The 25,965-nt window shown below is 35.5% G+C and overlaps 1 protein-coding gene across 3 annotated transcripts in view; it reads left to right on the top strand.

The window, feature by feature from the left end:
* Positions 1 to 25,965, top strand: part of LOC131428258 (trissin receptor) — a 280,163-nt gene that overhangs the window by 185,407 nt on the left and 68,791 nt on the right. For all 3 annotated transcript variants that reach the window (XM_058592053.1, XM_058592050.1, XM_058592051.1), the window contains exons 3-4: positions 5,334 to 5,478; positions 19,840 to 19,999. In XM_058592053.1, coding sequence (XP_058448036.1) covers positions 5,334 to 5,478; positions 19,840 to 19,999 — 305 coding nt within the window. The remainder of the gene's footprint in view (positions 1 to 5,333; positions 5,479 to 19,839; positions 20,000 to 25,965) is intronic.

Below are 25,965 nucleotides of genomic sequence, written 5' to 3'. Positions count from 1 at the left end.
CTGATAAAGTGAAGTAGAATAATTAAAACCAAACCGGGGACGGGTATAGTGTGATGTGTAAGTCGATGCCTTTCACGCAGCCCACCTGGGTTCGATTCTCAACCCCGCACATAGGGTCAGAAAGTTTTTCTGGCCCGAAGAGGCGAATGACCTTAAGGTTAAAACCTCTATAATCGAAGCAAAAAAAAAAAAACAAACCAAACGTGTTTTATTCTGTGGACTATGTTTTTGAGAAGATACTACAAACAACAGACTTTACTACATTTTATTCATACGGCCCAGTGTGTCGACATTTTCGCACTCACCGACTACTGAGGCTCAGCTGAGTGGATGGCATGTCAAATGAACATAAGCCAATTATAGTCAATGTTCGGCATCACTACGTACAGAAGGCTTAGCCGATGGGAATGTGACATTTACTGGTGGAATTATTGCGAGTGGCCTTTTTCGCCCCGCAGCCATTTTCGTCCCGGTCTACCCTACTTCAATTTATTGCTCTATCTTTCAATCTTCATTTTGAATACTTGTTTGGAATAATTGAAAACATGAAAGTGAACAGCCACCCTCTATCATACCGACCGGAATAATTTTTGCCTATTCATTCAAATTTGCTCACTGCCGACGTCTGACAAAGTGAAACAGGTAGATCCATTGACGTTTGCAACAGAGCAAGCAAAACTTCAAATAGTTACTCAATAGAAGATGCAGATGAATTCTCAATAAGCAATTCCATGATAAACTGATATACGATCTCTCAAAATTTCGTAATATTTTGTATTTTTTTTATTTTATCATTAGGGTTACCATTTCCTTCTGAGGGTGAATAAAAAAATCGATTATTTTCGATTTTCTTTAATAAATATATTTTTTAAAAATCATAACTTTTGAATCATTTGGCCGATTCTGCAAATTTTTTGATAAACTGTCAATAAATGCCTATAGTTTTTAGTAAAAATATGCGAATATTGTAGAGTGGAACTTTTGTGTTTGAAAAAAGTCAATTGTATAACTGTTCAACGATTTTCGTGGTTTGCAACCAATGAGCACTGTGTCATTTTATTTATTTTTTCTAACAGCTGAAGCATTTACACATAACATATCCAAAAATGTTATGCGACGTATGATTTTTTGTTTTTGAGTTAAAGTTTTTTCAAAATTTGAAGTTTTCGTAGTTTCCGTGTTTTTTTTATCGATATAACTTTTGAATCACTCGACTGATTCCGCTAATTTGTGGATATTTTGTCAAGAAATGTCTGCAGTTTTTTTTTTGAGAAAAAACATGTGAATATTATAAAGTTGAAGTTTCAGCTTTCAAAATAAAATTGCAGATTGGTCGCAAACCATGAGAATCGTTAAAAGTTATACAATTCATTTATTCGAACATAAAACTTCAACTTTACAATATTCGCATAGTCTTACTAACAACTATAGGTATTTTTTGACAATATATCCAAAAATTAGCAGAATCGGGAAAGTGGTTCCAAAGTTATGATTTTTTAATAAATATATTTTTTGAAGAAAATCGAAAATAATCGATTTTTTCATCCACCCTAACAAGGAAATAGTCTCCCTAATGACAAAATAAAAAAAACGGGTCTAATATTTTTCGATGGAGAACGATTCTTCAAAATATTACGAAATTCTGAGAGATCATATATCGGTTTCTCGTGGAATTACTGCCTTTGAGTATGGCAATATAAGTCAACTGAATGAGTAGAAATTATTTATATAATTTATTTATACCTGGCTTTAACATAGTTGCAGTCGTTTGCAGGATAATGCGTAAAAACTACGCTTACAGTGAGAAACAAGAAAATTTTATTTTTATCGAAAAAAATTCATTTCAGAATGAAATTAAACCGCACTGGACATTATCATACGGACGGAAATGTCTTGAAAAATTTCAAGTTTGTTCTTCGATCGGTCGTTGAATATTCGGAAAATAAAATCTTAAGGTGAAATGTAGCGGAATGCGCGAATCTTAAAAACACTTAAGTTTTCGAAATCAAATTTATCACAACTAAGTATTCTTAGAATTTTGAAATTTTGCTTTGCCGTGCCGTAATTGGTTTTTGAAATGTATAAACGGTTACTGTTCCGTTCCACGGGGATGGTTTAAGAACTGAAAAGTAGTGTTTGTAGCAGAATTTCACAATGAATCTGAAAATGCTTCTCAAAATTATAAAATTTTAGCCAAAACAACCAAATTTTTAAAAAGATTATATAAACTTTTCCGCATTTTTTTTATTGCTTGCGCCCTGCTGTTTCGTATTGAGGTGGTGTGAGGAATGCACGGTGGGCTCGGTGGCATTATATCCTGAGCAAAAATTACATATAAAATAATAACGCGAATTTATGCAGTATTGGGTTTTGTGTTGAAATGAAAACGAGTTGAATACAATAAAATGGGTATTGTAGAAATCGTTTATTTTTTAAGTAACTGTCATTTATAATGCTAAAAATGTCCAACTCTGTTGAGCTCAATGCATTGATGTTGCTGAAGCAAGAATGCTTGGCTGTGTAATATCATATAATAGGTATAATTTTAGATTGTAGCAATTTTTATAGTAAAACTTCAACTTTGACAGGCTACTGAATAAAATGAATACAAGCCAAGTATTATCGTTCATGTAGAATATTTGAGAATATAAATTTTAAATAACCTGTGATACAAACAATGTGGTCTGGTGAATTACTGGCAAAGATATCGAAAAAACTTGTATGTTCTCTTGTCTTCAATCGTTCTTTTGAAGAAGAATTCATGCTTGCTACTAAACTCAGGCATATACATGGTTAGCAAGTTAGTCAATACATATACATATAACCTCGTGTTAGTCATTCATAGTTACTAATTATTCATAACTGTAGTGTAAGAGTAATCACTAACAATAACGATTGAATTAGCATATATTCAAAGTGTAAAGGATACAAAAATCCATTACATCCAGTCTTTTTTTCAAGCCAGCATAACGAGAGGTAAGCCCACTGCTCTCAATCACTGAAAAAAGTTCTGATTTCTATGTGTCGGTTTTTCTTGTAATGCTTAGTGCGCCGGTTCGTTCAACTGAAGCGGATGAAATTTTGCGCATATCTTATGACGCTGCATTTGACCTAGATAGAAAAGATCGATCATTATCATAATTGATATTTACGGAGAAATCATAATCTAAAATCAAAAAATCAAACAATCAAATTTGACGAAATGAGGTTGGGTGCTGCTTCCATATCTGGGAAATTCTTAGTTTTGTTGGTTTAATTTAGAGACTGATTGATAAATTATGATCTAAAATTCGTCTATTTGCTCATGCATTCAGCATTCATTCAAACACCAATAAACTAAAAAAAATCAAAAGTTTTTCTAAATACATGAAATATGTCAAAAAAGTTACCATCGCGCTATCTTGTGGTGACAACGCAGATTGAATCCTTCAATAGGTAGAAGTAGACAGTTAAATGAAATAACCTGTAAATGAGTACTATCGGACAAAACTGGGAAAACTCATTTAATGGGTAAAAGACTTTTATGAAATATATTATATATCAATATGGAACACTTTTACGAATTCAAAGAAATCACAGTAACACCATCTCGTGACGGAAAGGCTATTAGTTCAGTCATGTTTAATAGTTTGAGTTTAGCGTGCATCCAGAAGTGAAATGTCAAAAACAATTGAGCATGATGCCCATATAGAGGTGTGAACATTTTCATATTTAAATGTGTTTTTTATTCTGACGAAAGTAAACATCGTCTATAAATAATGTAGAATTACGCTCTTTTAGACCTATCATCTTCACTTTCAAGAATTATGAAGTAGTATTTAACTTTGCTCATGAATGTTATAAATAGTGCTACGAAACCTATAGGCTGTGAAGGCAATGTTTGGCAGATCACTTCTGATATATAGAACAAAATTAAAATTAAATGAACGGTGTTACTTTGATTGTGATATTTTTTTTTCATTGCGTTCATGACATTCAATCTAAATTAGCTGCACATTATATTTTCTCTCAGGGAAAGTTGGAATGTAATAGAAAATTGTCATTTTTATAAATTGTCTATGAATTAGAACTGCATATACTAAGCGATCTGCCCCTTGCTGCGAACAGTTTAAACTTTTAGTCAAAATTTGAAATTTGAATATTTATTTTCCAAAATTCGACAAATAGAAAGTTTGTTTAGCACTGAAAAAATTTCAGTTTTGCAATGACTGAGCGGAAACATATATTGGAGAAGCCAAATGAATGAAAAACTAACAGAAAAGATGATTTATTGGAAAAAGATACGCTCAGAGACAGAACTCGAACCTGCGTTCTTATGCATTCCGTGCATACGCGCTACCATTTCGTCACTCTGAACCTTGTTTTAGTCACCCGACCGATACCTTACATCCAAACATCTTCTCTGTCCATAAAACACCTGTCTTCTCGCTTTATACCTATTTCTCCGATCAAGCATTGAGTAGGAGAGTGTATTTATAATCGCTTGTCACCTTCTTTTAATGGTGCCAGTCGCTGGCTGGACATCGTCAGCGACAGACCTCTATGAAGGGGTAGTATTGATTGTCTGCCCTTTCCTACCAGACGCAGATTGTTACGGAAAATGAAACCGCAATTGTTTTTAACGATTTATTAATTTTAGTTGGTTTGACGCCGCCATAACTAAGTTCAGGTTTGCAATTAGTAGGGGTCTGTCGCTGACGCTGTTTTTTTTTTGGGGAGAATGATTGTTTATCATTACCAACTAATTATACTGTACAGTGATAATGATTACGCAGAATATTGATACTAGGAGTGATGTATCGGTCTCGTCGTAAACCAACCATTTCAACAAAATTTATAGCTAAACCGTTCATTAAACGTATTTTATTAACGCGAAGAATCATTACCAACGCGTTTATGTCTTGTTTATTTCGCTAAAATATCATGAAAGAAATAAAGTAGGCGTTCTCTTCGATGACTCGTAAAGCCAGCAACCCCATAATAATCACTTTATTGCAGACTAAAGACCCTCGTCTGCAGTTTGAAATAGCTATTTACCCTTGCAAACATGTTATAAAAAGATTTTTTGTTGCCATATTATATCTCAATACTCGCTGTTTGACTTCACCTCGATGAAGACGACGAAATTCACGTTTCAGTGTTTGTGCTCACAGATAACGGAAGCTCTTCATAAAATCCATTGCTTTTAGTTTCATAAAATCTTCCACAAAAAGAACGTTTGGTAGAGAAGCATCTGACGGATTTCTAGAAAAAAAACCCTCATCCCACTCACCAGCTTTTAAAAAAACCACGCATTGATAATGTCTTTTTTCATCTCTATTTTCCTTCCTCAGGAAATTTGCTCGTCATCCTAGTGGTGACGATGTCGCGGAGGCTGCGTTCAATCACGAACTTTTTCCTAGCGAACCTGGCAGTGGCTGATCTGTGTGTTGGCGTGTTTTGCGTAATGCAAAATCTGACTATCTACTTAATCGAAAGGTAAGCCGTGCTATCTTTTCCAATCAGATGAGCCAAACCCAGTAGTGTCTAAGCCAGGAATCTTGAAGTGTCAAAGGTGCAAAAATAAAGAGATCTGATTCGATTCGAGTGTCCTGTCAATGTTCCCTTTTGAATGAATGGGAAAACATTAGAAAGATTATTGAACATCTGACGCAGTCGAATTTGATTAATAAATTTGATGGACTATAACAGTGCATTCTATTGAAGCGTATCTGATGTGATATTAATCTTTATGGTATATTTCGTGTTTGATTTCATTTAAATTTCTTTTTGAAATAAAAGACGCAATAAGAACAAACGTGTAACAAACTCATAGTAACGTAACCTAGTAAATGAAATGTAAATCCAACATATATCTACTTTGCATATACTCTATAAATTAAATTCCGATCTATACAACTACTTAGAGTACAGCTCATAACATTTAAAACAAACCATGACTGCTAAGCAACTTTAGATACCATATTAACAGATGTTAAAATCCGGATCGGATCCATGATTTAGAAAAGTGTCCGAATATGGAATTCGACATCGCGAAATGCTTTGGTTTGTTTGGGTGCTCATATAGAAATCACTGTATGTGTGTGTGTGTGCGTGTGTGTGAGTGAGAGTGTATGTGCGTATGTGTGTATGTAACGTTTTTTTGCACTAACTTTACTCCGATTGTTTCAAACTTAGATTCAAATAAAAGGTCTTGCGGTCCGATACAAAACTTCTGAATTTAATTTGGATCAGACTTCCGGTTCCGGTATTATGGGGTAAAATGGGCAAAAAAAAAAGTGAAAATAAATGCACCAGCTTTTCCTGTAGGTGGCTAAACCGATTTTCACAAACTTATATTCAAATGAAAGTTCTTATGTACCCATACAATACTCTTGAGTTTTGTTTGAATCTGACTTCCGGATTCGGAGTTGAAGGGGTAAAATGTGCAAAAACAATTAAATATGAGTACTAATTTTTCTCAGAAATGGCGCGACCGATTTTGAAAAACTTAGATTCAAATGAATTGTCTCATGGTCTTTCAAAAAAACTTCCGAATTTCAATATATCCGACTTCCGGCTCTGCAATTATACACTGACTAGTGTAAAAATTCCAATTTAAATTTACTTACACGTTTTTCTCAGGGATGACGTGACCGATTTCAACAAACTTTGATTCGAATGAATGTTTTATGGTCCCACACAAACTTCTGAATTTCATTTGGATCCTGCTTCCGTTTCCGGAATTATAGAGTAAAGTTTGTAAAAACTTCATACCATCACTTAGAGGAGTCAAACAAAAGCAAAAAAAAATTAAACTAACCCCAAAACTACTCCTTCCGATAGTCAGTCAGTAGACGGCCAAACAAACTGATTTCGTCTATCCTGGTTTTCACAGTTTCCGATTCCGGAGGCACAGGAAATAGTGGTCATATTTTCTCAAATGGATCTCACTTACTTTTCTTAGTGATGGTTTGACTAATTTTAACAAACTTAGGTTTTATTAGAAGGTCCGGTGGTCCGAAATCTGGTTCCGGAATTATATGGTAAAGTGTGTTAAAAATTTTTTACCTTCACGCGGGCGAAACAGAACTTGAAAAAATTCTAAATCGGCCAAAAAACTACTCCAATTGGTAGTCATTATCAGTAAACGGGTAACTAAACCGATTCCGGGTAATCTTTCAAGAATCTAAGAATTCTGTTTTGAATAATACCACAGTATTATATATGATAGTAAGTTTGATATGAGAAAGGCATCATTACACCACTAGGTGGATTAAAACAGTTTTTCATCCTTATTTTGATTCCTTCAACAAACGAAAAATATGTCTAGAAAGACGTTGTAGGAAATCAAAAACTCTTAAAAAGTGTACACTGAAAAGAAACCGTTGAATGCTTTTTCATGCCATAGAAACCTAACTACAAAAAATTGAATTGAAAAAAACGCAACTTTAATTGTGGTGCAATATATCTATTTTTATATTTGTTATTCAAAGGATGATGAAACATATTCAAATAAGAATAGAGTATGATTTTGAAAACTGAAAACAACAAAATTTGCTCTTGCTGACCTTTTATCTAGAAATTGTCATTCTCGAGATATTTATGTTGAATTTCAATTCAAGTAAATTTGATTTTTTTTCGGTTCGTTTTCTAATTCTTCAAAAAGCATTCAACTTTAGGTCATTCAGGGATTAACCTAACTTTGTGCTTAGGGCACTTAACCGTTTTGAATTTTGTTTATGTTTCCTTCGAACTGCTATGCTAAGTCTAAGACGAAAAGTAAACAAAATTCAAAACGGTTATGTGCCCTAAGAACAAAATTAGGCTAACCCCTGAATGACCAAAGCAGAATCGGCTAGTTACCACTCCAAATACCAAGCCCGAAAAAAAGTTGGAACGGTAACTTTGAGCTGTCATAGCTCAGCTGTTTTTCAACGGATCTCAATAAATTTTACACCCTCGAATTTTGTACAGTTCGTAGATTTTTTTAAGTATATCATTATTGACAATCGGTTAGGAAAAATCAATGAAAATGTGATTTTTCCCGTTCCAGGTATTTTTCAGGCGCAAAAAATGCCCCATCTGCTATCTAATTTTGTTTCCTCTGGCATCAACTTCGCGACTGAATATTGAGAGCTCCAACTTCATCGATTCATAACTTTGTTGATAGTCAACCGATTTTCAAAATTTGTTCACCATTGGAATGGTACTAGTTTCAGAAATAAAATGCACTAAAACATACGTAAAATAGAGTTGTCTACCTAAAGTTATAGAGAAAACTGTAAACAGAAGACCACAAAAAGATGGGATTTTCTGCAATGGTCGTAAATATCTCTGAATTCAAAGCGATGACCTATATGTTTTTATACATCATTGGATTGCTAAAGAAACCAGTTACAAATAGGGCTAAACTAGCAGTTTTTTTTATATTCTTAAACATCTAAAAATAAATGACAAACACTAAAAAATGTCAATTTTTATTTATTTTTACAAAATGCTTAGAAATTAAAGCAGTGACATACACTTTTTATACACTTAATTATTCACGATTATTTATAACAAATTAAACTCAATGTTCTTAAGGAGAATCTAAAAACAAACGGCATAAATACAGAAATTTTCAAAACTTTTTGCCTTTCTCATATGGAAAGGTTATGCAATCACTGTGAAAACCGACTTTTGAACCGAGACCCGGAGGACCAAGTGTCATATTCCATTCGACTCAGTTCCTCGAGCATGCAAAATGTCTGTATGTGTGTATGTGTGTATCTGTGTGTATGTATGTATGCATGTAACATTTTTTTGTACTCACTTTTCTCAGAGAAGGCTGAACCGATTTTCAAAAACTTAGATTCAAATAGAAGGTCTTGTAACCCCGTATAAAGTTCCTGAATTTTATTCGAATCCGACTTCCGGTTCCGGAATTACAGGATGATATGTGCAAAAAAATGAAAATAAGTGCACTAACTTTTCTCAGAGATAGCTGAACCGATTCTCACAAACTTAGATTCAAATGAAAGGTATACATGTCTTATACAAAGTTCCTGAATTTCATTTCGATTCAACTTCCGGTTCCAGAATTACAAGGTGATTAGTATAAAAATTACAATTTCAAATTATTTCATCACTTTGCTCAGAGATGGCGTGGCAGATTTAACCAAAATTAGGTTCAAATGAAAGGTCTCATAGTCCTATATAAAACTCCAAAGTTCCATCAGAATGTGACTTCCGATTCCGGAATTATTGGAAAATTAATACAGTCACTTAAAGTGGCGAAACAAAAAAACATAAATAAAATTCTAGACTAACTGCGTGACTATTCCAATCGGTAGTAATTATCAGTGGACAAATAAAATAAACCGGTTCTGGCTATCCTGATTCCCGGTTTCCGATACCGAAAGCACTGGAAAAAGTGTTCGTTTATTCCAAAATGAATCTCACTCACTTTCCTCAGCTATGGATTGACAAATTTTCACAAATGAATATAAGTTCAAATGAAAAGTCTCGTGGTCCCATATTAAATTCCTGAATTTCAGCCGACACCAATTCCGGACAACCGGTTGCGGAATTACAGGGTGAAGATTATTAAAACATTTATACCGTTACTAAATGCGCTAAGTAAAACACGTTAACTAATTTCCAAACTTACCTCAAAACTAGCCCAATCGATAGTCATTGTCAGTAGACGGCCAAACAAATTGATGTCGGCTTTTCTAATTCCCGGTTTTCGATTAACGACCGGATATCGTAACTATAGACTCGAAAATGGATCCCAGTCACTTTTCTCGAACCGACTTCGATTGTACCCGTTTCCGGACTCCTTTTTCGGAAGTACCTGCAATAGTGGAACTCACTTCGTTTTCTCAGAAATGGTCTTATCGATCTGAGAACTGCTTTACTCTGTAGGTTATACTAGTTGATGATGAGAAAGGCATCATTACACCACGAGTTCAAGTTCTACTTTCTTATTGTACAAAGCCATCGCAAAAAATAAGAATTTCCGTTTTATCTAAAAACTAAAAATCTATTGGTGAAATTAAAATTATGAGTCTCGAAGAATTATAATTTCTATTGATTGCAAACGATAGGAGTATGAAAATATTTTGATACAATAAAATCTCAATTTAGGCGAAATTTATTTTACGCACCTACGACTTTGCGCGTAAATTGAGGTTAGAGTGTATACTGAAACGTTGAAGGCATAACAGAAATTTTAAAATTTCCGATACTGCACCGATTTTTTAGATTCTACGGAAATGTTGGACAAATTCAAAATTGTAGTAGATATCAATTGAGTTTGTTTTATATGTACATAAAAATTATTTGGATCTATGTGTTCATTCTTTAGTACAGCACAAACATCGAAACCTCCATTTTTGAGTAAATTGTAAATAAATTTATTTCAAAACATAAAAACTTTTAAATTATATTAATCAATAACGTAACTGTTCTGGCATGCAATTTTTAGGCAATATATTTCCGCTGATAGAAATTGAATGTATTTCTACCAATTTTTTTAGTTGTTTTGAGAGAATATATAATTTTATTCATCAAAACAATCTTTCTTATAATGATTCTAACAATTTAGAGCAAAAAATGTACAAGTCATCGCTTTCATTTTTGATTTATATGTTTAAAAAATAATTTTGTAATATTTGTCAATATTTACATTTCAACTGTATATTTCCAGGTTGTTTTTGATGGTGCAAAAACGTCAACTTAGCATAAATTGTAGCTGGGTTGGCTAGCAATCGAATAATGTATAAAAACATATTGGTCATCGCTTTGAATTCAGAGATATTTTCGACAATTGTAAAAAAATCCCATCTTTTTTGTGGTCTTCTGTTTACAGTTTTCTCTATAACTTTAGGTAGACAACTCTATTTTACGTATGTTTTAGTGCATTTTATTTCTGAAACTAGTACCATTCCAATGGTGAACAAATTTCGAAGATCGGTTGACTAACAACAAAGTTATGACGCGAGAAAGTTTAAGTTCTCAAAATTCTACCTACAATGCTGATGCCGCATAAATGCAGATAGGGCATATTTTGTTCGTGAAAAAAAACTTGGAACAGGAAAAATCACATTTTCATTGATTTTTCCTAACCGATTGTCAATAATAAGTTACTTAATCTGCGAACTGTACAAAATTCGAGGGTGTAAAATTTAGTGAGATCCGTTGAAAAACAGCTGAGCTATGACAGCTCAAAGTTACCGTCCCAACTTTTTTTGAGGCTTGGTGCTTCGCGTAACTTTTTGAGGCTTGGTATTAGGAGTGCTAATGTCGAAAATCCGTTTTCGTTCGGCACGTTAGTTTATACATGGTACTTCGGGGCTAATCAAACAACAAAAATTTTGCGTCTACATAGCGGTTCAAGTTGAACTGCCGAATTTGGGTCTAACACTTTTAAAAAATCAATAATTTTTTTCTTTGTATTTTCTTATAGTAAAACATTTGAAGAATATTCTGTGAAACAAAACGTTGGAAGTTATGGGCCTTTATCTTTTCTTATTTCATAATACGAAAAGACAAGAGCTCAACGCACAGGCTCAAGATATCTGCTTCGATTGTCTTGAAAATTTGACAAAACATTCTTGAAATGTTTTATTAGGACAAAATACAAGGAAAAAATATGATTTATTGAAAGTGTTGGACCCTTCTAGAAAAATAAATTGTTTTCTACGATTTTAAAGACAATTAATTTTCAACGCATTTTTCTCGAACGCAGTCCATGTCCATCGTCATTCGAAAACTACCTCACCAAATTTTTTTTTCATATTTTACACACTTATTCTAAATATAAAATAAAGACTGTCCCAGAAAGTATGGACGCACTTTGATTTCGCTATAAATAATTTACAAGTGTTAGATATTCAAATTTTATTCGATATACTGATAATATTACACCATTACAACAGAATATTATTATCAACATTTGCTACTTAGCCATTGTAGACTAGCTGGCGCACCTTCTTGCGAACGTTCCTCATTAAATTCCGTACAGACTTCTTGGCGACAAGTTTGGACACTTTTTTCCAATCTTTTTCGAACTGTTGAATGGTGTCGGCTTCCGAGACATGTTTCCTAAGATGTGCCCTCGTTAATGCCCAAAATTCCTCAATTGGTCGAAGTTGTGGGTAATTTGGTGGATTCATGTTTTTTGGGACGAAAGTGACATTTTTGTTACTATACCATTCTACCGTTGATTTCGAGTAGTGGCAAGGAGCATTTGACTTCGAAGTACCCACTTGTTTGGCCACATCCAGAACTGAAACCTCCTTTTTTTTGCTCGAACGCCTTTAGTATACGTTTATCCAACTGAGGGTTAGCAGGACCTTTTTTCGACCCGTTTTCGGTTTACCCTCAAAGATGTTATCCTCACCGAACTTCCTGATTGCATTTCGCACGGCTTTTTCACTTACTTCTCCCTATTTTGCTATCTTGCTCAGTGACAGTCCGCGTTCTGTCCACCATTTGTAGACCATTTTTCGACGTTGTTCTGCTGAAAGTCCACACATTTCGAAACAAACTAATGAAAACGAAAAAACAACTGCACAAGTGGTTAGAGAAGAGTGTAAACAACAGGACGCAGCCTTAAAAATTGACAGATTTTGAACCATTGCGAAATGGCAGCGGTTTTTGGTTGCGTCCATACTTTCTAGGAAAGTCTTTACCATATCTCAAAGTTTTCCTTTTTAATTTTTGTTACTTTTATAAAATGGTGAGTGACATATGATCACGTACAAATGTATTATTGCTGAAACGCTTGGTTTGAAAAATGTTGCCGAACATATGACATAAACGCTGAAGCATGCTTTTGTGAACTACTCGAATCAATCTGAATAAATTGTTGTCAAAAATAAGGCTAAATATTCAAAACAAATGTTAGCAATGATTTTGACAATAGTTGTGTATTCCTACATCAACTGTTTGAACAACCCCCTTTCAGTTTTTGTTGTTGAAATGATTGCATGGTTGTGCTATCTTGCTCCTGTTTTGCTGCTCAACATTGATGTTCATTTTCTGTTTGGCAACATAAAGTGCCATTCCACAAACCGATGAACAAATGGCTGCTACCTTTGCGAGTCCAACTCACTACGGAATAGACTTGCTCCGATTGGAAGCTGTGAACTTTATACACTATGCTCCCCACTATTTCCACTAACAAAGGGAACAATAAATTCAATTTGGGTGTCTTCTCTTTGTGCTAGCGTTGCTTTCCCATCGTAAATTTGATCTCTGCCAGAGTCGTTCCTTCACTATCGCAAGTTGAAGCATGATGCTACTGATCCGAGCCACGTTAGAAAGTAAATTGATTTCGAACCTGCACGAAAGTGCTAAAGCTTCTTAAAGTGCCCTAAGAAGCTCGAACAGCATCAGAAGGTTTGCGTAAGTGCTGATTATAGTTCTATTATATAACACCCGTAATTTTTTTTCGCTGAAAAGTTCGTTTCGAACCCTCGCCAAGCTTCTCCGTCTGCCGATAAGATTATATTCGATAAATATTTATTTTTGAAGTATTAACCATTTAGTCCACCGTACGAACGTTTCTGTTGCATTTTTTTCCGATCATTCTAAATCATGAGGCAACCAGCTGAATTGTGAAAAGTTTTTGAAAGTTTCCCTACCTCAACTCAACTAAAGCCGCCTGGTGCGGTCGGAAAGATGGCACACCCAAAAGATCAACTCACCAAGGACCCCCACGTGCATGCAGACCGAGTAAGATGCATCCTACTTGCCGTGCAAACACTTATCGGAATATTCAGCTCTATTGTGTAACTCGATGCCGTAAATACGGTAAGAACAAGACAAACACACAATAAATCAACATCCTCGACACAAAAGCAGCGTACCTACGTAAATTGAATATTGCACGAAATATGCGAAAGCATTCTTCTTGTGCCGCTCGGAGATTTTGTTTAGCATACCGCAGATGTTAGTTGAAATTGCCAGGATTCCAGTATTTAATTAGAGGACACCTTTGTGGCGGTCTTTTGACAATTTGGAAATGCTGTAACTTTCCTTACAGCGGAATATTTTTCAACCGCTGTCACAGACCGCGGTTGAGTTTTGTTGTCACCTTTTCGTGTATTGTTGTCGTTTATCAGGTAAGATAGAATTTACGTCCAGGTTGTTTTCGTTCAGTATAACAGAACACAAGATAATGCGAGGATGTCCGAATAAATCACAGCAGAAATAGAATTCATCTCATGCAAAGTTTTCACGACTAAAATTTTTCTTTGAGCTTTAAGAAGTTTTATACCACCAGGCTCGAGATACCATCAAGTTATACATGTTTGATAGTGTCATGCGCAAATTCATAACTTTTTCTGTGTAAGGGAGACCGAAGCTGAGCCGGATACATTTGGGAAATTGAAAAAAGCATCTATTACAACTAGGTTTTTACTCAAGTTATCTATACCATTGTGTAGCTTTAACCTTCAGTTAAATCTCCGAATTTGTGGTTTAGAAAAACATGCAATATTTTTGTACTAAATCACGATAAAGTGACCAATTCTATTGTCTCTTTACGCCCTTCAGTACCGAATAATTGATGTTGAAACTTAATTTAGAGTGTTTATTGAAGACTATTTGACTATACAATGGAAATATAGATATAAAGATTTAAGTACGTTTCAAGAATCCGTTAAAAGTTTAAAATCGAAAATTATCCGGTTGAACCTCACATTTTTTGTCCGGTTTAGCCCCGCACAGACAGTTAGTTTTCGAGACGAGATAATAATTTTATTTTCCACGTAATCGAAAGCACTCAACAATCACTCGATTCAGCACGAAATGAACATTTGAAATCACTAATAAGACCGACATTACAATGCACAGAAATCATATAGAAAATTTAAAAAAAAAGTGCTTAATCCACCTAGCAGTGAGATGATACCTTTTTTTATCAATTCGCATATGATTTTTGCATGAATTCTTAGGTGTTTAAGTTTTTATGACATTATTTTAATGACCGTTGTTTTAAGTGGCAATTTGAGATTTTGATCATTCATTACTCTGTAATGTCGAAACTGCAAATCGGATCGAGTTTGAATCTAAAAGTTTAACAATCGATTAAACATTCCATGATATGTCGAAGTATTTTCCACTTTAGAGTTTAGAATAATTTAAGGTACTTCCAGAGCCGGTATTCAGGAACCAGCATAACCCAAACCCATTCACCCATGGCCATATGACGAATAAATTGAAATATTTTTGAGTCCAACTTTAAAGCTATTCGGGATTGTCATCTTATATATCGCTTTGAATTTTAAAAATTCATCATCCTACAATTCCATAATCGAAAGTCAGAATTGGATAAAATAGGTTTTATTTTAATTTGAACTTGCGTTTCTGAAATTCGATTTGGCTTTTTTTTGGAAAACGATTGAGCTTTGAGAAACGATTCGATACTGGAACTGGAATTCGAAATTCGGTGTAGCCGAAGTCAAACAAATTCAGCTGAGTAGCTGTACAGTTTACAATTGTTTCAAAATGTTTGAAAATCTAGAAAATGTAGACATCTTTGAGGAATCGTAGTGCGAATTAAATTTTTGGGTGCCTTCCGAAACGAAAACTGAATGCAACCAAAAATTAAATAAGTTGATTTGGTTATCGACTATCCAAATCTGCTAATGTGAAATAGACATTAGTATAATCGCCCTGTATCTCCGAAACCGGAAGTTGGATCTGACTGAAAAACAAGATGTTTTATAGAATCTTAAAACTTTTCATTTGAATCTTATATGATTCTTAGAATTCATTTGAATCTTAGATCGGCTCAGCCATCAGCGATAAAATGAGTTACACAGTTTTAATTTCGTTTCACATATCATCCTGTAGTTCCGGAACCAGAGGTCGGAACCAAACATAATTCAGGAACCTTGTTTGGGAGTATACGACTTTTCATATGAATCTGAGTTTGTAAAAAAAGGTTGAGTCATCTCCGGAAAAATTGGGTGAAATTATCTGTCACACACGCATTTGCTGATCTCAACGAACTGATTCGAATAGTATATGGCTGTTATGTTCTTCCAGCATTTATTGCTGTAAGTAGTTTAAATCAATATAATTATGGAATTGATTTCAACTCGAAAATTCTGCCATCATCTGGTTTACATATGGCATATTCGAACGATTATGTTGCCAAAAACGAACCGTGCTAAAATCGGTCCGATGCAAAATATCATGCTGTACACAGTCTTTTGGGTACTTAGAAACAAATGTATGTAACAGTATAAAATATCGTGTATTATGTTGCTCCCAAGCATTGCTTTGTCATACAAAACTCCTACTGCTGGAATAGGGGGAAAAGTCGCTTACACAAAAATGTCGATATCTCCGTTAAAAATGGACGGATTTCAACAATCTATGGCTTGTTGGATAGGTATTACCGTGCGGAATCTAAGTCTGTAAATATATTTTATTTTCAAGGTCAATTGTGACAGATACTGTCAAAAAAACTGAATATTTTGACATAAAACTTCGTATAACTCTAAAAGTAAACATCCGATCTCAAAACCATTCAATAGCGTTCTGGGTGACGGGGAGACCTTTCACTTGCGACTAGCTTGATCAAAATCGGTTCAGCCATCTCTGAGATCTCGACCTCTTAGTTGACAACACATATACAGACACACACACATACACACACAAGGACATTTGCTCAGTTCGTCGATCTGAATCGATTGGTATATGACATTCGGCCCTTCGGGCCTCGGAAAATTTTTCTAAAGTTTGAACGAATTCTATACCTATTTTTTATATTAATAAAAAAAGGTAAAAAATCAGTAATAAACGTACACCTTTTGACACAAAAAGGATTGACGCCAAACTGAATTGACTGAGCGTCATCCAGCTAACTGACGTCTGTCTGTTACATGAAAGCGCGTTTACAAACTCAATCTCTGGTTCGAAATAATTGCTAGCTTAGAAGATATTTGAGCTCTCCGGCTTAACCCTGTGTCCGGACTAGTTCTGATCTCTCTTACTTTTTTTTCATTACTGCTCCATTTTCTCGAAGATGGCTGAACCGAATTCAACAAGCTTAGGTTTATTTAAAAGTTACTACTAATTCATCATTAAATCATTATATTCCTTAGTTTCGGAGATATACGCCCTTATTCTGAATTACGACGTATCGATTTTTCGATCGAATCATAGCTACTTTTGATTTTGCTAGCGTTATGAGGAATACAATTGAAATACGAGCGAAAAAACGATACGACGTTATTCAGAATAAGGGCGATAATGATTTAAGGCCTGAGGCCAGTGTGTTTTAGGGCGTTTTAGAGGGCTATTTTCACGCTTCAAAGTTGATTTTCTCAGAAACGGTGACGAATATCAAAAAACCCAACTGACAATCTCTTAGAAAATTATTTTAGATTATTGAAGATAATTTCATTTAGATGCGATTAGTGCATAAAACATAGGTATTGTCGCGATAAAAATGAAGTGAATGTTTGTTTTGTGAAGGTAAGCCGATTTCTATGCACGCGTCATTTTTTTGCTCCAGTTTCCTGGTAACGAAACGAAAAATGAAAGAGGAATAAAATATACTCGGCAACGCTGCCAAACAAGCGGTAGTTTTATTGGATGGAGACATATTTTATGCTTATATATGCTCATCCCATTCGACCGATTGATGTCAAACTTGTAACCGAAAATATCGAAACCTTTCTGGCCACCCTGCCCATCGAGAGTCATTTTGCATATATGCGAGAGAGCCCTTAAGTGACGTGACCGACAAAACACAATATTTTTTCGCAATATTCTATTTTTCTACAGACGGTTAAATCGATTTTTTACAAGCTATAAAACAACTATAAAGTCATTGATCAAGTTTGAAGTTCAAATGGATTACATACTTCTGGCTCTGGAGAAACAATGGAATAAGTTATAGTAGAGCCGATCTCCAAAAATTTAGACCAAAATTGAAAGCTTTTATTGGTCAATTTCAAAGACCAAATTGCGGAGAAAAACATTCTGATCCTATTGGATAATTTTTGCATGATTGGCAATGTTATTTCTGGAAAAAAAAATCAACATTGGAAGCTCAAGACGCATTTTTCTCTTTCTTGTGCACAAGAGCAGTGCTGGCATTTCACTAGAGTGATACTCGCTGGTGTTAGATTTATGTCTCCACTGGGGATGCAGCAAGCGAACACCATACAAAAAGGAAAGCGCACTTCTTCTCAGTGCTGAATAGACAGACTTTGAATGTGTCATTGTGTTTAAAGAAGCTGGTGCGAGTGAACCACATTCTCTTCGCGTCCCTCTCACTCGCTCTAGCCTGAATACACTCGAGTGATCACTTGCGCGTGCTAGTGAGAAAAACAACTTCTGTGATTTGTTTTTTTTTCTCTTATGAGGACCGTACATCAGAATGCTCACCGGCATGTGCACTTCCGTGAAAATATCTGCGTTCATCTCAGAGAATTTGAAAGCTCTGCACTAGCACTTTGGTGTGATCCAGTGCTAGAGGCGAAAGAGAATAATCACGCGCTCTCATGATGGGTGCATACTCTATATAACAGTGATGTATATGTGTGCAAGAGAAGAGCTCTCCTTGATGTTGTTAGTGCGAGGGGAGAACTTACACTTGCACTTCATCGCACAGAGGAGATGGACATCTTCGCACGAGAGACGGTTTTGATGTAGTGGACGATATATTCCGATATATTTCTATTATTTCGTCACGCATAAGAACGTATAACGCTTAAGGGGCACAGTTTCAAACTCATGCAAGCGAAGAAGTAAAAGTCAATACAAATTATAAAAATGTACACAATCAGTAAACCAATTGGATTGATGAGACGCACCAGTTTTATTTGTAATTACATCAATCCAACCGGTTATGTCTCCCATCCCATCTTTTTTTGGTTTTCTTCACGTTTTGTCTTCGACTCGCCATTTCATAGCAGTGCATACTGAACTGTTAGGCCATGTCACAGTTTAACATAAACCGCCAATCAGACGTAAATTTTCGCACGTAGTATTAACTTTTAGTCTGCAAATATGAAAAAAATTGTGAAATTACAAGATTTTTTCTATTCACCAGTTGATCAGAGTCAATAACACTGATGTAAACGTTTTACATTGAACTAGTTTCACCCAAAGTTTCAAATAAAAATACCCCACCGATGGAAGTTACAGGCACTTGAAAAAGATTAAATTTGAGTTCGAATTTCGAACCAACTTTTTTTTAACTTTATTTACACTATATTTTTTTTATTTTTTAGCAGGGCCAGTGACAGTAGAAAATAGATCAGAATCTCATTCTGCCATAGGCATAAAACCTTCTCCTAATCCTTTTTTTTGTTTTCATAAATTACATTTCATTTAACAATTATACGACAAATGGCTTGGTGCTTGGAGAGTTGCGGTCAGCTACAAGAGCTGGTCAGCAGATGTTCAACAGTATCAGATAAGATATTGTGCTATTCGGAGTTTCAGCAAGTGAAGTTTTGAAGACTAGTCAAGTTCTTGCAGCTAACAGGCAAGGCATTATATAGTTTAACTCCATGAAAGGTGATTGTTTCCGCCCGAACTCTGTGTTGGGTTTTATAAGGACAAAATGTCATGTTTGTCTAAATGAGCGATATCTCTGTATACTAGTCAAAACGGTGTTGTGGTGAGTGATTGGGTTTGTGAGGATATACTGCAGAACTTTAGAATTGACTTATTTCGTACTCTTCGTCAGCTGTTATACAAGTTACACACAAAAATCAACAAACATAACACACTAAATACTTGAAACAAATTTTTTACGAGTTTATCATGATATTTAACACTTGAGAATTTTTTTGTATCAACTATCGATTGCTTCTGATTTGTATTTTTTTTTTCTTCCAGTTGGGTGTTCGGTGACTTCCTGTGCAAAATGTACCAGTTCGTTCATTCGCTGAGCTACACGGCCTCGATATTCATCCTGGTGGTTATTTGCATGGAACGGTACTTCGCCATCATTCATCCCATCACCTGTAAGCAAATATTGACCTCCAGAAGATTGCGGGTAAGTCCTGATGAACCTCCTTAGTACCGATCAGCTCGTTTCCTAATTCAATTCAACCCAATCAAGGCATGTCAAACCGGCTGTTCCCTCCGAATGACAGCTCTCAACAATGTCGGGTGTGGGAAAGCAACACAACCCTGTTGCGCTGTTCGGGCTCCGGTCGACAAGGGACATGGTTGCTAATGACTTTGTAATTGACTTATCAACGTGGTTGCAATCGAAATTTGCTGCACAGCGAGAAGTCAGAGATAAACATTTTCCCAGTGCTGTTGAATGCGAAATTAGTAAAACCCAATTAAGTTGAAGCAAGTGTGGGTAATAGTAGGAAGAAAAAAATTCTGAGCTGCCATCCCAATCCAGCGCACGGATCTTCCCCCAGCTGCCACCAAACGAGTTTATCAAATTATCATATTATCCATTTCTCCGGTGATTTATAGGTTTCATAATTTTTCACTCCGACGATTCGAATCTTCCCGGGTTAATGAGCGAAATGAAATGAGGAATTTTGGGTTCCATCCAAGTCGTCCGTTTCGGATGATGTTCGTGTATTCAGGGAATTTCCACAAACAAACAGGCCATTTCCGGAAACTCAAAAAGTTAGCATTCAGGTTAGGGTGGATGAGGCGTGGAACTAAAAAAAAAGAAAATGTAGAATTTACTTTAACCTTTGATGGAGATCCGTGGGAATTTTCAATGAGTTTGCTACCAAACTACAGGAAAAGCAATCAAATTATCATATTATGCGCTGCTTCACTTCTCCCCGTTTTCGTTTGTCAAGGTGGTGATGCAGTGAAGGTTGTTTTTTTTTTCATAGAGAATAAATTATCATGTGCCCCCATGTCTCTACCCGAGTATCGTCGTTGATGGCTTAACTGGAGCAGGAAAGCTGCAAACCTCAATTATTATCACGTCTCGGATTCTCCCCGGTTCACTTTTCCTTATTTTTATTTTTTCCGGTCGACTGAAAATCACATTATGGTCGGCTTTTCCGACGAGACGAAAGGGAAAATCGCACATTTTCGATCTTACCATGGATGGTTCAACAATAGGTTAAGGTTACAAGTTCGTTTATTTTCCAAAATCTACCTACAAGCGGCTGCGGATAAACTGTAATGGGAACGAAAAGAAAATTGTTACTTCCAAAATTTGCTCGCAGTGAATATCTGCACAATACGTCACTCAATTGAGTTGTTGCTGACTTTGTGACACTCATGCACCAGACCAGAATATTTTGTTCACACAAAACTATGATCAACTGAACTCTATTGATGTAAGATAACACATCACACAATAAGTTGTGTGACTCACACACAGATGGCGCTATCATTGACACTTGTGAAATACAAACTTTCAAACGACTATCTGTGAAATTTAATGTCATTTCCTGATTAGTCAGAAAAAAAAGAGAACTATTAAAGTGAAGCACCGTTTGTCATCTTAAAAACGTGTTATTTTATCATTGCTTCTTGATGAAAAAATACTGTACAAGCTCAGCAATAACTTCAGAGTGTTATGAGAACTTACTTGTCAACCCCATCTCAAAAATACAAATTGTATAGCAATTTGAAAAAATATCCTTAACCCAAATTTAATATTTTCAAAATATAAATCATTGAAGTCCAGTCGTAAAGCGTGAACAAAAAGAATCTATAATTCATTCAAAATCTCATGAGAAACGGTAAAATATTATTCACTTATAAACTTAAACGGTATGCGCTTCAAAAACTAGATATTTTTAGTCAAGATCTTACCCACCAGTTTTAATTTCATATAAAAAAAGATTTTGTTTTAATATTATTTAGTTCATTTCTCGGTTAATTTTTCAAAAGGGCGTATAAGCAAGTAACAGTTTCTCTTTGTTTACTTTCTGTTCTAATTCCACGTTTGTCACTCAATTCCACGTTTGTCACTCAACTTTAATTCACTCAATGTTAATTCCACGTTTGTCACTCAACTCTTTGCATGAAATGATACCCGAAACTTTCGACTTTCAAACAGAATAGTGATATCAAAGAAAATCTTTTTAATCACATTCATTTAGAATTGGAACAAACTTTTGCTCATATTGTGGCGCTCCTGGTGGACGGATTTGGAAGTTCTTGGCGCCCACGTGTTGGGAATTTTGTCAGCTTCACGTATGATTTTTGACATTCCGCAAATCGACAGTACTGTGTAAACAATCAACATGGAAGCCGAAAGAAGGGAAAAAAATGTGCACAGTTATTCGAAAAATCCATTGTGGTCTGCATCTAGGCTAGCTAAACAGCTTAAATTGCCCAGAAATACCGTATGGCGCGTTATCAAACAGTATATGGAAACATTGACGACGATTCGGAAGCCTCAAGCCAATCGTCGGAGTGGAACTGTCGACCGGGAACTTCGTGGTAAGATTTTGGACGATTAAGAGGAATCCTAATCTGTCGGACCGTGATTTGGCCAAAAATTCGGCGCTGTACCATAGTACCGTGAGGAGAACTCGACTCCGGGAAGAAATCAAGTCGTATCGAGCTAACAAACAGCCAAATCGGACCATAAAACAGAATAGTGTGGTCAAAATTCGTGCTCGGAAACTATATGACCTGGTGCTGACCAAGCTCGACGGGTGTCTTCTGATGGACGATGGAACCTATGTCAAGGATGACTTCGGGCAAATCTCAGGTCAAAAATTTTACTTGGCAACGGCTCGGGGGGATGTTCCAGCCAAATTTAAATTTGTTTTTGCCGACAAATTCGTAAGAAAATTTATGATTTGGCAGGGCATTTGCAGCTGTGGCAAAAAAACGAAAGTTTTCGTTACAAATAAGACAATGACATCAGAACTATACCAAAAAGAGTGTCTCCAATATCGAATTTTGCCGTTCATTCGATCCCACGACCATCCCGTAATATTTTGGCCAGATTTGGCAAGCTGTCATTACAGCAAAGTCGTGGTATGCAGAGAAAGGGGTCCAGTTTTTTCCGAAAAACCTTAACCCATTCAACTGCCCCCAGTTCCGCTCTATTGAGAAATACTGGACAATCGTGAAGAGGACACTCAAGGCAAAGGGAAAGGTTGTCAAAGACATCAATCAGATGAGGACCTGGTGGAATAAGATAGCTAAAACGATGGACGAAGAAGGTGTGCGCCTCCTAATGAGCCGTGTTACAGGAAAAATTCGAGATTTCCTTCGAAACCGTGACGAAGAATTTTAGCTGTATTTTTCCTTAAAAGTATGAAGAAAACGCTACATTTGCATAAAAAAAGATCTTGAATTCAATAATAAATAACTGAAATACAGCCAATTGTCTTTGTTCCAATTCTAAATGAAGCAAGCTTTAATCGAAAGAGATTATGAAAGTGATTAAAGAGAAACTGTCACTTGCTTATACGCCCTTTTGAAAAATTACCCGATATTCATAAAATGAAACATAATTGGAATTTACTAAATGAAGTTTTTTTTATCTTTAACAAACAATGGACAATTTCTCAATAGTCTAGAAAATCAATAATAAGATCATTTTGGTTATAAATTGAACATAGTTAAGAGCAGTTTTTTTGTACTGATTGGCGGTTCAATGCATAGGGCGCTGGTCTTACAAACCAGTTGTCGTATTTTCGAGCATCGACCTGGAAGAATTTGTAGTGTCAGTAAAATCGTAGCCATGCACTGGTTCTGTACACCCTGAATCGGCTGCGAAGTCTGTTGAAACAGAAGGTCACCCAGAAGGAATTCCACTACCGGAATGTAATACCAAGGCTTTGGTAATAGCTGTTTTTATAGCGAACAAAACATGTCGTAAGTCCACTACATTCAACAACTGAAAATATTGAACCGAAGGAAACGGCCATAGATATTTAACAACGCCATCTGGAAGACTCATGCAATATTCACTTCACCGACCACTGCCGATCGCCAGCTGAAAGCTGGATTTTCGAAAATCCTAGTCGACATAATCTATTGATACTATTTTAGTTTTAAGTTAGTCGTTAATTAAGATTAGAAAATACCCTTGGCATCTTAGAGCTCAAGCAGTGTGCCTAAAAATATATTATATTATTGAATAAAAAAACCCTTCTTAGTCCACCTAGTGGTGTGATAATGCCTTTCTCTTTCTTCAAAGCAGTCTCATGAATTTTTTATCATTTTATGAAAAAATTTCTGACACTAATTTTGGCTTCAGATTGATTCGAGTGGATCACAAAAGCATGCTTCAGTGTTTATGCCACATACTCGGTCTCGTTTTTCCAATCAAACGCTTGGCATTTACGTTGCCTATTTATATAAGAAGAGTGATGCTAATCTGAAAAACCCTTCTTAGTCCAGTTAGTGGAATTTTCATAGATCCTAAAAAATCACCATAGCGGGGAGTACATGAAATTTTCGAAATCGAGAAAAAATGTTTGATGCCAAAAGGCTTAGAATTGCATGAAACGTCGAGATTTAGTGTCATCTAGAAAAAAAAATTTGAAAAAATCGACTTTTGGGACTTTTGGGAAAATATCAGTCTCAGAAAGTCAATATTTTCGAAAATTTTTTTTTTCATATAACACTAAATCTTGACGTTTCATGCAATTTTAAGATTGTTGGCATAAAAAAAAATCAATTTCGAAAATTTCATCCCCCCTATGGTGCTTTTTCAAGATCGAAAATTTTCAAAATTTAACCGCTGGGCAGCACCCCTTACCCATGTCCGATTTAGTTCAAATTTTGCATGAGGACTTTTTTCGAGGTGCTTAAACTTTTGAACAGTAGCGCTTTGCGAAATTAGAGGTGATCCCAAAATATCGGCACACTTATATGTATAAACCCTTCTTAATCCACCTAGTGGTGTGATAATGCCTTTCTCTTCTTTCATAACAGTCTCATGAAAATATGTTTCATACTTTTATTAAATAATTTTGGATACTAATTTTGACACCAATTGATTCAGATTGATTCGAGTAGTTCACAAAAGCATGCTTCAGTGTTTATGTCACACAGTCAGCATCCTTTTTCCAAACTAGTGCTTGACATTTGCGTTGCCTATTTGTATGAGAACAGTGATGCTAATCTAAAATAAAAAAAGCCTTCTTAGTCCACTTAGTGAAATTGTCATATATCTTGAAAAATCACCATAGGGGGGATTACATGAAATTTTCAAAATCGAAAAAAAAATTTTGATGCCAAAAGGCTTAGAATTGCATGAAACGTCGAGATTTAGTGTCATCTCAAAAAAAAATTTTTTTGAAAAAATCGACTTTTTGGGACTTAGAAAAAATATGAAAATTTTTCTAAGTCCCAGAAAGTTGATTTTTTCAAAAAAAAATTTTTTCGAGATGACACTAAATTTCGATGTTTTATGCAGTTTTAAGAGTTTTGGCATCAAAAAAAATTTTCGATTTTGGAAATTTCATGTACTCCCCCCTATGGTGCTTTTTCAAGATCGATAATTGTCAAACCTTTACCACCGGGCAGCACCCCTTAAGCATGTCCGATTTAGGTCAAATTTTGCATGAAGGCTTTTTTCGAGGTGCTTAAACTTTTGAGCACTAGAACTTTACGAAAATAGAGTTGATCCCAAAATTTTGGCACCCTTATATATATAAGAGCGGTAAAAATCAACGTGTTTTGTCGGTTACGTCATTTATACCATCATATATCTGGAACCAAAAGTCACAACCATTTGATCTTCGAACTTGATCAACGGCCCGACAGTAGCTTTCAAACGAGCCCAAGTTTGTTAAAATCGGATCAGCCATCTCTGAGAAAATTGAGCGCGTTCAAATACAACGCTTTTTGTCGGTTACGTCACTTATATGATCATATCTCCGGAACCAAAACTCACAACCATTTGATCTTCGAACTTGATCAATAGCCCGATAGTAGCTTTCAAACGAGCCCAAGTTTGTTAAAATCGGTTCAGCCATCTCTGAGAAAATTGAGCGCGTTCAAATAGCACGATTTTTGTCGGTTACGTCACTTATACAATCATATCTCCGGAACCAA

This window comes from Malaya genurostris, chromosome 2, assembly GCF_030247185.1.
Source record: "Malaya genurostris strain Urasoe2022 chromosome 2, Malgen_1.1, whole genome shotgun sequence".
NCBI classification, from domain to species: Eukaryota; Metazoa; Arthropoda; class Insecta; order Diptera; family Culicidae; genus Malaya; species Malaya genurostris.
Note: the sequence above shows the minus strand (reverse complement) of the source record. Positions and strands in the feature narration are given on the sequence as shown.